This window comes from Rana temporaria, chromosome 5 (genome assembly GCF_905171775.1).
Source record: "Rana temporaria chromosome 5, aRanTem1.1, whole genome shotgun sequence".
Lineage (NCBI taxonomy): Eukaryota > Metazoa > Chordata > Amphibia > Anura > Ranidae > Rana > Rana temporaria.
Genome location: NC_053493.1, coordinates 13023199 through 13036811, shown reverse-complemented (window position 1 = coordinate 13036811; position 13613 = coordinate 13023199). Strand labels below are relative to the sequence as shown.

Sequence of the window (13613 nt, the reverse complement as noted above, 5' to 3'; positions counted from 1 at the left end):
CTTAAGCAAACGGCGTAAAATTTTCAAAATTCGGCGCGGGACCGACGTCCATACTTAACATTGGCTAGGCCAGCTTTTTGTTCGACTAACTTTACGCCGGAAAACGCCTTACGTAAACGGCGTATCTTTACTGCCACGGGCAAGCGTACGTTCGTGAATAGGCGTATCTCGCTGATTTACGCATTCTAGGCGTAAATCGGCGTTCAGGCCCCTAGCGGCCGGCGGAACTAGACAGCTAAGATACGATGGCGCAGGCTGTCGTATCTTAGCTACATTTAAGTGTATCTCAATTAGAGAATACACTTAAATGTACGACGGCGCAGATTCAGAGTTACGACGGCGTATCTACTGATTGAAGCAGTCATTTCTGGTTTGGGCACAGAGGTCCCAAATCGGAGTCCAGGTCATAGGTTCCCAGAGTTTTCGGGGAGACATGTACCTGACTCTGAAGCAAAACCACTCCAAAGGTCCCCCAGGCACAACCCTTACAATAAATGGAGCCCCCCTCGAATGCCATGGCCCATAGTCAGTAAGCACAAGGGCCACCCTGTAGTCCCCTCCAAAAGCCCCTGTCCTGGTTGGGTCTGTCACACCGCCCTTTTTACACACCCTCCCAATAAATAGTGCCCCCCTCAAATGCCCATAGTCAGTAGGCACGAGGCTGCTCTGAAGTCCCCTCCAAAAGCCTCAATCCCTGGTTGGGTCTGTCACAGGAGGGTCAGGTCGTATACATGGTAATAACTGTGGGAGGGATGAGGTGATGGAGAAAGTAAAAGTTCAGTTGTTAGGTGGAGGTGGAATTGGGGTTTTCATCGATCAGGAAAAAGTGGACAAAGTAGGAGAGGAGATGGCTATACAGATTGGGGTAGGGAGTTCCAGAGGAATGGAGAGGCTGGAGGCAAGCCTAGGAGGAAGTGATGAGGGACCAGCATCCAGTGGAATATTCTACTCTTATTATGGGGGTCACCTGGGGGTGCAGCTGTCACACATTGATGTCACTGACCTGATTCTTTACCCTTCTCCTCTTTTGCAGTCACAATGTTCGGTTCCTCCAGAGCGGGCGTTCGGGGCGGACAGGACCAGTTCAACTGGGAAGACGTCAAGATTGATAAACAGCGGGAAAACTACCTCGGTAATTAGGAGATTGTTGTGGCTGATTGCCACTTAAGGGGAACCTGTTGCTTTTTTTTCAAAATGCCAAATTCTATATTAACACCTTCTATCAATCTGTTATAGGCCGGGTAGGCCTTCTGAGTGGACGCCATATGACGGCCCCTCGGGAGGTGCGATCTGTCACCCGCTGTGTCCACCGGACAGGTGATGACTGATCACTATGCCAGCCCGTGTCATGTGATCACTGTGACTAATCGCAGCAGATCACATGGCAATTGTAAACAATGGATGGCTTCCTTTCATGCCAATCCATTGTATTCAGTTGTGTTGCTAGCTGTGATTGGTCACAGTGATCACATGATACAGACAAGGCCAATCTGTGCCATGTGAATAGCTTTGACCAATCACAGCTAATCGCAACAAAAGACACTGAACAAACTGTAAAATTGGTTGCTTATACCAATATAAATATAAGCAATCGTAATGTGTCTGTAAAAAAAAAATTCTTGATCACTTAAAGTAATACAGTGTTAATATGTGGGACACTATTCCTCCCACTGATACAAATGATGGGACACTATTCCTTCCACTGATACCAATGATGGGACACTATTCCTCCCACTGATACCAATGATGGGACACTATTCCTCCCACTGACACCAATGATGGGACACTATTCCTCCCACTGATACCAATGATTGATGGGACACTATTCCTCCCACTGATACCAATGATTGATGGGACACTATTCCTCCCACTGGTACCAATGATTGATGGGACACTATTCCTCCCACTGGTACCAATGATGGGACACTATTCCTCCCACTGGTACCAATGATTGATGGGGCACTATTCCTCCCATTGGTACCAATGATTGATGGGGCACTATTCCTCCCACTGGTACCAATGATTGATGGGGCACTATTCCTCCCACTGGTACCAATGATTGATGGGACACTATCCTCCCACTGATACCAATGATGGGACACTATCCCCCCCACTGATACCAATGATGGGACACTATCCCCCCCACTGATACCAATGATGGGACACTATCCCCCCCACTGATACCAATGATGGGACACTATTCCTCCCACTGATACCAATGATGGGACACTATTCCTCCCACTGATACCAATGATGGGACACTATTCCTCCCACTGATACCAATGATTGATGGGGCACTATTCCTCCCACTGATACCAATGATGGGACACTATTCCTCCCACTGATACCAATGATTGATGGGGCACTATTCCTCCCACTGATACCAATGATTGATGGGGCACTATTCCTCCCACTGATACCAATGATTGATGGGGCACTATTCCCCCCACTGATACCAATGATGGGACACTATTCCCCCCACTGATACCAATGATGGGACACTATTCCCCCCACTGATACCAATGATGGGACACTATTCCTCCCACTGGTACCAATGATGGGACACTATTCCTCCCACTGATACCAATGATGGGACACTATTCCTCCCACTGATACCAATGATTGATGGGACACTATTCCTCCCACTGATACCAATGATGGGACACTATTACTCCCACTGATACCAATGATTGATGGGACACTATTTCTCCCACTGGTACCAATGATGGGACACTATTCCCCCCCCTGATACCAATGATGGGACACTATTCCTCCCACTGACAGCAATGATGGGACACTATTCCTCCCACTGACAGCAATGATGGGACACTATTCCTCCCACTGACAGCAATGATGGGACACTATTCCTCCCACTGACACCAATGATTGATGGGACACTATTCCTCCCACTGATACCAATGATTGATGGGACACTATTCCTCCCACTGACACCAATGATTGATGGGACACTATTCCTCCCACTGATACCAATGATTGATGGGGCACTATTCCTCCCACTGACACCAATGATGGGACACTATTCCTCCCACTGACACCAATGATGGGACACTATTCCTCCCACTGACACCAATGATGGGACACTATTCCTCCCACTGACACCAATGATGGGACACTATTCCTCCCACTGACACCAATGATGGGACACTATTCCTCCCACTGACACCAATGATGGGACACTATTCCTCCCACTGACACCAATGATGGGACACTATTCCTCCCACTGACACCAATGATGGGACACTATTCCTCCCACTGACACCAATGATTGATGGGGCACTATTCCTCCCACTGATACCAATGATGGGACACTATTCCTCCCACTGACACCAATGATGGGACACTATTCCTCCCACTGACACCAATGATGGGACACTATTCCTCCCACTGACACCAATGATGGGACACTATTCCTCCCACTGACACCAATGATGGGACACTATTCCTCCCACTGACACCAATGATGGGACACTATTCCTCCCACTGACACCAATGATTGATGGGGCACTATTCCTCCCACTGATACCAATGATGGGACACTATTCCTCCCACTGACACCAATGATTGATGGGGCACTATTCCTCCCACTGACACCAATGATGGGACACTATTCCTCCCACTGACACCAATGATGGGACACTATTCCTCCCACTGACACCAATGATGGGACACTATTCCTCCCACTGATACCAATGCTGGTCCTTTATTTAAATACGTTTGGATACCCCTGTCCTACAGAATGAAGAGCGGAGATTTTACATTTCCAGACACCTACTCCAGGTGTGTGTCCACTGACAGCTCATTACCCCAGGGAGGTAGGTATACCCGGGGGGGGGGGGGTATACCTACCTAATTTTTTTTCTGAAAAGGTCAACTAACACTTTAAACTCCCTTCCTGGACTGCACAGTGAAAAGAGAAGCAGCACAATCTCCTTAGTTTGGTGCTTGGGATTCATTCCTGAGTGTGTCCTGGATACATTTTATGTTTCTGTTTTGCAGGGAACTCGGTAATGGCGCCGGTGGGAAGGTGGCAGAAGGGCAAAGACCTGACTTGGTACACCAAGCAGAAGAACCCGGGGGAGGCCGTCAGCAGAGAGCAGGAGCTGGCTGCCGTGAAACAAGCCGAAGAGGAAGCCATGATGGCCGCATTGTGAGTCCCCTAATAAAACAAAGGCTGTGCTACAAAACACATTGCATCCTCTTGTGTGGTTTATAGTTTTTAGGCCTCATGCACAGGGATGGTTTGGGGTCTAAAATCTGCTCTAGCGTAAAATCCCAGCGTTTTTCACCCACCTGGGGCGTGTACAGCCTGCCATAGAAGTGTATTGTGCTGTACTCTGGTATATGCCAAGGTACAGAAGCACTCCCGTGCTGAATGGGGCACATGTATTGACATACAGGTGTTTTCTGGGCCTAGGATCTTGTGATAACACCCCCCCAGGGTCTGCAGTCTCTGACCATCTCCTGTATCATGTCTGCAGTCACTGACCATCTCCTGTATCATGTCTGCAGTCACTGACTATCTCCTGTATCATGTCTGCAGTCTCTGACCATCTCCTGTATCATGTCTGCAGTCTCTGACCATCTCCTGTATCATGTCTGCAGTCTCTGACCATCTCCTGTATCATGTCTGCAGTCTCTGACCATCTCCTGTATCATGTCTGAAGTCTCTGACCATCTTCCGTGTCATGTCTGCAGTCTCTGACCATCTCCTGTAGTATGTCTGCAGCCTCTGACCATCTCCTGTAGTATGTCTGCAGCCTCTGACCATCTCCTGTATCATGTCTGCAGTTTCTGACCATCTCCTGTAACATGTCGGCAGTCTCTGACCATTTCTTGTATCATATATGCAGTCTCTGACCATCTCTTGTATCACGTCTGCAGTCTTTGACCATCTCCTGTATCATGTCTGCAGTCTTTGACCATCTCCTGTATCATGTCCTCCAGTCTCTGACCATCTCCTGTATCATGTCCTCCAGTCTCTGACCATCTCCTGTATCATGTCCTCCAGTCTCTGACCATCTCCTGTATCATGTCCTCCAGTCTCTGACCATCTCCTGTATCATGTCCTCCAGTCTCTGACCATCTCCTGTATCATGTCCTCCAGTCTCTGACCATCTCCTGTATCATGTCCTGCAGTCTGACCATCTCCTGTATCATGTCTGCAGTCTCTGACCACCTCCTGTATCATGTCTGCAGTCTCTGACCACCTCCTGTATCATGTCCTCCAGTCTCTGACCATCTCCTGTATCATGTCCTCCAGTCTCTGACCATCACTGTGATAACATTTTATACAAAAATGAAGTTCTTGGTTTTGTTGTGTCCATTGCTACTTGAATTTTGCACTTTTTTCCGCCTTCATTACACACCTTTGTATTGTATTACAGAGGTTACAAGACAGTAAAGCGTCAGCCCAAGGGTCTTAGTAAAGAGGTAAGTAACAGTTTAGAACAGGGGTGTCAAACTCGGGCGTTGAATAAGCAGAACGTTCACATTTGAGTGAAGGTCCGTGTAAATGGTGTATAGGGATTTTGAGGGGGGGGGGGGGGTTGGGTGGGGAGTTCTGCTTTAACCTTTTCCTACTTTACTCACCTTTTGGCTTTCCATAAACTTTTTGGATGTGTTATATACTTCATCAGTGATCGCTGACTCTACTCTATATACTCTACTCTTACCATCAGGAGTTTGCTGAAGCCTGCAAGCGGGAAGGCCCAGAGAGGGACGAGCGGAACGTGGACCGGGTCGGCGGCCTCGGGAGCGCCAGGTAATTCTTTTCACGCTGTGCAAGATTTTAAAGCCGAACTCCCAACTTTCTTTCCACTAGAACTGATTAGTCCCAACATAGATCTCATACCTCCTGTACCATGCTGCTCTGTTGTCTGCAGAGCCCCCTGATGTTCCGGGATTAGTTGTGGCTTTGTACCATGTGACACAGCATATCCTGCTGATAGAATCTGTCTAGAAGCTGTCCTTCCACAACCACTTCCTGCAGCAGCCACTGTGCCCATCACACGCAGCCACTGTGCCCATCACACGCAGCCACTGTGCCCATCACACGCAGCCACTGTGCCCATCACACGCAGCCACTGTGCCCATCAAACACAGTCACTCAGCTGTACCCATCAAACACAGCCACTCGGCTGTACCCATCAAACACAGCCACTCAGTGGCTGTGTTTCAGGGCACAGTGGCTGTGTTTCATGGCACAGTGGCTGTGTTTGATGGGCACAGTGGCTGTGTTTGATGGGCACAGTGGCTGTGTTTGATGGGCACAGTGGCTGTGTTTGATGGGCACAGTGGCTGTGTTTGATGGGCACAGTGGCTGTGTTTGATGGGCACAGTGGCTGTGTTTGATGGGCACAGTGGCTGTGTTTGATGGGCACAGTGGCTGCGTTTGATGGGCACAGTGGCTGCGTGTGATGGGCACAGTGGCTGCGTGTGATGGGCACAGTGGCTGCAATTGATGGGGCACACTGGCGGCAATTGATGGGGCACACTGGCGGCAATTGATGGGGCACACTGGCGGCAATTGATGGAGAAAACTGGCAACAATTGATGGTTACAGTGGTTGCGTTTGGGCACAGTCTGTAACCATCAATTGTTGCCAGTTTGCCCCGTCAATTGCCGCCAGTGTGCCCATCAATTGCCGCCAGTGTGCCCATCAATTGCCGCCAGTGTGCTTTGTTCTATTGCTTTAAGTATATTCTTGTTTTGAAACAACATTGATTCTTTCTTAAAAACAGGGGGGGGGGGGGGCGCAGTTTGCCATCTTCGCCCTGGGCACCAAATTTCCTTGTCCCGGCACTGGAAAACACCCAAAAAGTGTCGCTGCTGCGGTGTTTTTTTGGCAGTGCAGCCACACTGCCCATTCATTTCAATGGGCAGGAGCGGTATACACACTGCTCCTTCACCGCTCCAAAGATGCTGCTAGCAGGGCTTTTTTTTTTTTTTGCGTCCTGCCAGCGCTTCGCTCCAGTGGAGTGAAAGGAGCGACACTTTCAGGGTACTTTGCAGGTGCTATTTTTAGCGTTCTAGCGCCTGCAAAGTGCCTCAGTGTAAAGGGATCTAAAGCTTTGTTTAAAAAAAATAACAAACATGTCATACTTAACCTCCACTGTGCAGCTCGTTTTGCACAGAGTGTCCCTGATCCTCCTCTTCTGGGGGGTTCTCGCTGCTCCTCCCCGCATTAGATAACCCCCTAGGGCAGTGATGGGGAACCTTGTAGTTTTGGAACTACATTTCCCATGATGCTCTTGCACTCTGCAGTGTAGTTGGGCATCGTGGGAAATGTAGTTCCAAAACATCTGGGGTGCCAAGGTTCACCATCACTGTCCAGAGGGGGTCACCTTGCGGGCGCGCTCCTGAGTCATACACTCGGCGTCCATAGACGCCGAGTGTATGACTCAGCCCCGACCCCCGGCACCCGCATCATTGGATTTGATTGACAGCAGCGGGAGCCAATGGCTGCGCTGCTATCAATCTATCCAATCATCAAAGCCGGGACTCCATGGAGAGAAGGGCAGCGAGGAGATGAAGGGGCTCAGGTAAGTAAAACGATGGGGCCGGTGACTGCAAGGTGTTTTTTCACCCCAATGCATAAGATGCATTAGGGTGAAAAAACACAAAGGTTTACAACCCCTTTAAGGGCGCCCCCGCCCATCCATGCCAGAGGCTCTAATAGCCTTCAAAGTAGGGTGGGCTCGGGGGGCAGAGCAATTGCTCAGAGACCACCCAGGTGCGTGGATGCTGCTGAGTTACACCTCCTTTATGGGGCATAACTTCACGACGTATGACTTTACGCGCACTGCGTCGGGCGCACGTACGTTCATGAATCGCCGTTTCTCCCTCATTTGCATTTGAATAGAAAATCAATGGGAGCGCCAAATGCGTCCAGCGTAAATATGCGCCCACTCTACGCCGGCGTAGGCAAGTTACATCGGTGGGATGAAGCCTATTTTTAGGCGTATCTTAGTATGTGGGTCCGGCGCATAGATACGATGGCGCATATTTGCACTTACGCGGCGTATCTGGAGATACGTCGGCGTATGTGCTTTGTGAATCCGGGCGTGTGTGTGTGTGTGTGTGTGTGTGTGTGTGTGTGTGTATATATATGTATGTATGTATGTATGTACGACAACTATAAAAAAAAAATATATATATATATTTTTTTTTTATAGTTGTCGTTCATTTTTTATTTATATCACAAAAAACACACACACAGAGGTGATCAGATACCACCTAAAGAAAGTTCCATTTGTGGATAAAAAAGGACATCAATTTTATTTGGGTACTGAGTCACACGACTGCGCAATTGTCAGTTAATGTAACGCAGTGCCGTATCGCCAAAAAAAATGGCTTGATCATGGGGGGGGGTAAAACCTTCCGGGGCTGAAGTGGTTAATGATGTTTTCTTCACTTGCAATCTACCATTGAACCGGCTATCAAATATGACTACTTTAGTAAAGTCAATTCCCCGGGATGGCCCCTCCCCCTCATTGCATGTAGTAACTTTCCTCTCTTCTGGGAGCATCTAATTAGTGTCGGTGCTGGCCCAGCTACTCCGCCCCCTCCCTTCTCACATAACCTTTTATGTATCTGCCAGGGTAATAGAGATGGGGAATAGTGTAGAGCAGGGGGGTCTCAAACTGGCGACCCTCCAGCTGTTGAGTAACTACAAGTCCCATCGTGCCTCTGCCTGTGGGAGTCATGCTTGTAACTTTAATTTTGTGAAAATAGTGCAGCGCTGCGTATCTATACATTTTTATATCAACAAATAATGATACATTCAATAAAACAATTTATGAAAAAAAAAATATTTTTAGCATTTTTTTTTTTTTCATAAATTGTTTTATGGAATGTATAATTATTTGTTTATATAATATTTATAGATGCACAATTTTCACCAAATGAATATTGCAATAGGTGTGGTGTATCACTATAAGTGTTCAGCAGCTGTGTAGACACTCAGGGGCAGATCCACAAAGATCTGCCCCGGCGCACCGTATTTGAGATGCGCTACGCCGCCGTACCTTACTGCAGTTTGGTTCGAATCCATAAAGATTTCGCGCCGTAAGTTACGGCGGCGTAGTCTATCTCTCGCGGCGTAACGGCGCCTAATTCAAATCGGCGAGTAGGGGGGCGTGTTTCATTTAAATGAAGCGCGTCCCCGCGCCGAACGAACTGCGCATGCGCCGTCCCTAAATTTCCCGCTGCGCATTGCGCTAAATGACGTCGCAAGGACGTCATTGTTTTTTTACGCGGACGTGAATTACGTCCATCCCGATTCACGGACGACTTACGCAAACGAAAAAAAAAAATTCAAATTAAACGCCGGAACGACGGCCATACTTAACACAGCAGGTTTAACTATACGCAGGAAAAAGCCGACTAGAGACGACGTAAGAGAATGCGACGGCCGCTCGTACGTTTGTGGATCATCGGAAATAGCTAATTTGCATACTCGACGCGGATTACGACGGGAACGCCACCCAGCGGACGCCGAAGAATTGCATCTTAGATCCGAAGACGTACGCCTGTCGGATCTAACTCAGATGCCGTCGTATCTTGGTTTGAGGATTCAAAACAAAGATACGACGCGGGAAATTTGAAAGTACGCCGGCGTATCAGTAGATACGCCGGCGAACTCTCTCTGTGGATCTGCCCCACAGAGGGGTATATTTGATTTTTTTTTTTTTGTTCACGTCATCATAGGAGTGATTTATTAGTATTATGGCGCTGATTGTTTGTTTTTCTCACAACATGCTTGTAACTGTCAGCCTTTCAATGCCTCATGGGACTTGTAGTTTTGTAACAGCTGGAGCGCCACCAGTTTGAGACCCCCCTGGTGTAGAGTGTCACTTGAGTGACAGCTCTGAGTCTGCTGGGGTTTCTGACATCACATCCAAGATGGCCGCACCCAGGATCAGTCCCATTGGATGTTCACACAATGGGAGGATTTTTACAGGTAAATAACATCCATCAAATACATTAATTATGCAAATAATCTCATGGGGAAGATTGTTGTTGAAGTGAAAGGTGAGGGTCTCTTTTAATGACGGCAGTCTCTTTTTATATGTCTCTGCAGTGTTTCCTCCGCGAAGATGACGCTTTCCAAGGAGGACAAGGAGGCCAATAAAATGGGCTTCTCCATCTTCACCGTAAGTCTTCATACTTTATGGTGCCGGAATTGCCAAATTTTCCTGTGTTCATAAATCCTTTCACTGATTGTCACCACATTTGGAGAAAAAGGAATCGGCGAAAAAAAAAATGTGTGTGTGTGTGTATAATGTACGTACACACACTATATTATCAAAGGTATTGGGACGCCTACCTTTACACACACATGAGCTTTAACCACTTAAAGACCGCCTAACGCCGATATACGTCGGTAGAATGGCACGGCTGGGCACAATCACGTACCCGTACGTCCTCTTTAAGTGCCCAGTCGCGGGCGTGCCCGGTCTGAAGCTCCGCGGACCCGATCACCGCAGGAGTCCCGCGATCGGTCCCCGGAGCTGAAGAACGGGGAGAGGTGTGTGTAAACACAGCTTGCCCGTTCTTCACTGTGGCAGCGTCATCAATCGTGTGTTTCCTAATATAGGGAAACACGATCAATGATGTCGCACGTCCAGCCCCGCCTCCCTACAGTTAGAAACACATATGAGGTCACGCATAACCCCTTCAGCTCCCCCTTAGTGGTTAACTCCCAAACTGCAATTGTCATTTTCACAATAAACAATGCATTTTTATTGCATTTTTTGCTGTGAAAATGACAATGGTCTCAAAAATGTGTCAAAATGTGTCCACCATAATGTCGCAGTCACGAAAAAAATTGCTGATCGCCGCCATTAGTACCGGTAGTAAAAAAAAAAGAAAATTAATAAAAATGCAATAAAACTATCTCCTATTTTGTAAACTCTATACATTTTGCGCAAACCAATCGATAAACGCTTATTGCGATTTTTTTTTTACCAAAAATAGGTAGAAGAATACGTATCGGCCTAAACTGAGGAAAAAAGTGTTTTTTTTTTATATCTTTTTGGGGGTATTTATTATAGCAAAAAGTAAAAAATATTGCATTTTTTTCAAAATTGTCGCTCTATTTTTGTTTATAGCGCAAAAAATAAAAACCGCAGAGGTGATCAAATACCACCAAAAGAAAGCTCTATTTGTGGGGAAAAAAAGACGCCAATTTTGTTTGGGAGCCACGTCGCACGACCGCGCAATTGTCTGTTAAAGCGACGCAGTGCCGAATCGCAAAAACTGGCCGGGTCCTTTACCTGCATAAAGGTCCGGGTCTTAAGTGGTTAATGGCATCCCAGTCTTAAAGTGGTTGTAAAGGAAAAAAAATGTTTTCCCTAAATAGCTTCCTTTACCTTAGTGCAGTCCTCCTTCACTTACCTCATCCTTCCATTTTGCTTTTAAATCTCCTTATTTCTTCTGAGAAATCCTCACTTCCTGTTCTTCTGTCTGTAACTCCACACAGTAATGTGAGGCTTTCTCCCTGGTGTGGGGAAAGCCTCTTGAAGGGGGAGGGGGCAAGCAGGAGGGTCAGGACGCTCTCTACTTTGCAGATAGAGAAAGGAGCTGTGTGTTAGTGGGCGTCCTGACACTCCTGCTCGCCCCCTCATGAGGCTTTCTCCACACCAGGGAGAAAGCCTCGCATTACTGTGTGGAGTTACAGACAGAAGAACAGGAAGTGAGGATTTCTCAGAAGAAATAAGGACATTTAAAAGCAAAATGGAAGGATGAGGTAAGTGAAGGAGGACTGCACTAAGGGAAAGGAAGATATTTAGGAAAAACAATTGTACCTTTAAGCCTCGTACACACGCTCGGTTTGCTCGGCAGGAACCAGCAAGAAAACTGCTGGCAGAGCTTTCTTGCCGAGTAAACCGAGCGTGTGTACGAGGCATTCAGGTTTCTCGTCAAGAAAACTGCCCGGAATCTCGACGAGAAAAATAGAGAACCTGCTCTTTATGTTCCTCGTCGTGATTCTCGGCCTGTTTTCCTGCCGAGAAAAACCCGAGCGTCTGTATACTTACCTGTCGCCGTGGAAACCCGCGCATGCTCGAAATGACTTTGACGCATGCTCAGTAGCTTCCAAGGGCAGTGTAGGGTGCAGCAAGTTGGCGGCGACGGCATTGAATGTGACAAGCGCATGCTCGTCGTTCCGCGTTCTTTTGAATGGGGTGTCTGTACACTCAGGCGGCAAGAGATTCTTGCCAAGAATCTTGTCAGAAAAACTACGTTTTTTTCCTGATGAGATTCTGTCCTGTGTGTACGAGGCTTAAGTCCGTAGGGTTCAATATAGAGTTGGCCCCGCCCTTTGCAGCTATAACAGCTTCACCTCTTCTGGGAAGGCCGTCCACAAGGTTTAGGAGGGTGTCTATGGGAATGTTTCACCATTCTTCCAGAAGAGCATTTGTGAGGTCAGGGACTGATGTTGGATGAGAAGGCCTGGCTCACAGTCTCCACTGTAAATCATCGGGTTGAGGTCGGGATTCTGTGCAGGCCAGTCAAGTTCCTCCACCCCAAACTTGCTCATCCATGTCTTTATGGACCTTGCTTGGTGCACAGTCATGTTTGAACAGGAAGGGGCCGTCCCCCAAACTGTTCCCAAAAAGTTGGGACATGAAATTGTCCAAAATGTCTTGGTATGCTGACGCCTTAAGAGTTCCCTTCACTGGAACTAAGGGGCCAACCCAACCCCTGAAAACAACCCCCCACATCATAATCCCCCCTCCACCAAATGATTTGGACCAGTGCACAAGGCAAGGTCCATAAAGACATGGATGAGTGAGTTTGGGGTGGAGGAACTTGACTGGCCTGCACAGAGTCCTGACCTCAACCCAAGAGAACACCATTGGGATGAATTGGAGCGGAGACTCCCATCTCGTCCAACATCAGTGCCTGACTTCACAAATGCTCTTCTGGAAGAACGATCAAACATTCCCATAGACACCCTCCTAAACCTTGTGGACGGCCTTCCCAGAAGAGGTGAAGCTGTTATAGCTGCAAAGGGCGGGGCCAACTCAATATTGAACCCTACAGACTAAGACTGGGATGCCATTAAAGTTCATGTGCGTGTAAAAGCAGGCGTCCCAATACTTTTGGTAATACAGTTTGCGAGCATAATTCATTCCAGAAACATGCTTGTAATCCAAAGCACTTGTATATCAAAGCATTTTTTTTACAGAGTATAAAAGAGAAGAGAGGCGCCTCTAAGTGTAGCAATAAGTTGCTAAATGTTGTACCTTCATTAAATGTAACCATATTGCTACACTTAGAGGCTCCTCTCTTCTTTTATACTCGGTTATGACATGACTCTACTCTTATATCAAGACATCGCTTGTATATCAAGGCAAAATGTATTAAAACATTTTTGCTCGTCTTGCAAAACGCTCTCAAACCAAGTTACTCTCAAATCAAGGTTTTACTGTATAGTGTGTTTGTATCATGTGATCGTTATGACCAATCGCCAAGCAATCGCACGATAACAATGTAAACAAACTTTAATGAGTGGATTTCCATTAATGAACGGATTGCTTACAGTTCTGATTCGTGATTGGCCCAAAGCAATCACATGGTATCTAGCT

At 47.3% G+C, this 13613-nt stretch overlaps 1 protein-coding gene across 2 annotated transcripts in view; it reads left to right on the top strand.

Annotated features, from left to right (window-relative positions):
- C5H1orf35 (chromosome 5 C1orf35 homolog) overlaps positions 1 to 13613 on the top strand; it is a 64198-nt gene that overhangs the window by 10594 nt on the left and 39991 nt on the right. The window contains exons 2-6 of one of the 2 annotated variants that reach the window (XM_040352187.1): positions 1034 to 1132; positions 4018 to 4168; positions 5406 to 5451; positions 5700 to 5782; positions 10103 to 10175. In XM_040352187.1, coding sequence (XP_040208121.1) covers positions 1039 to 1132; positions 4018 to 4168; positions 5406 to 5451; positions 5700 to 5782; positions 10103 to 10175 — 447 coding nt within the window. In that variant the 5' untranslated portion in view covers positions 1034 to 1038. Of the gene's footprint in view, positions 1 to 1033; positions 1133 to 4017; positions 4169 to 5405; positions 5452 to 5699; positions 5783 to 10102; positions 10176 to 13613 lie in introns of those variants that run through there. The other variant, XM_040352188.1, reaches the window with a different exon arrangement.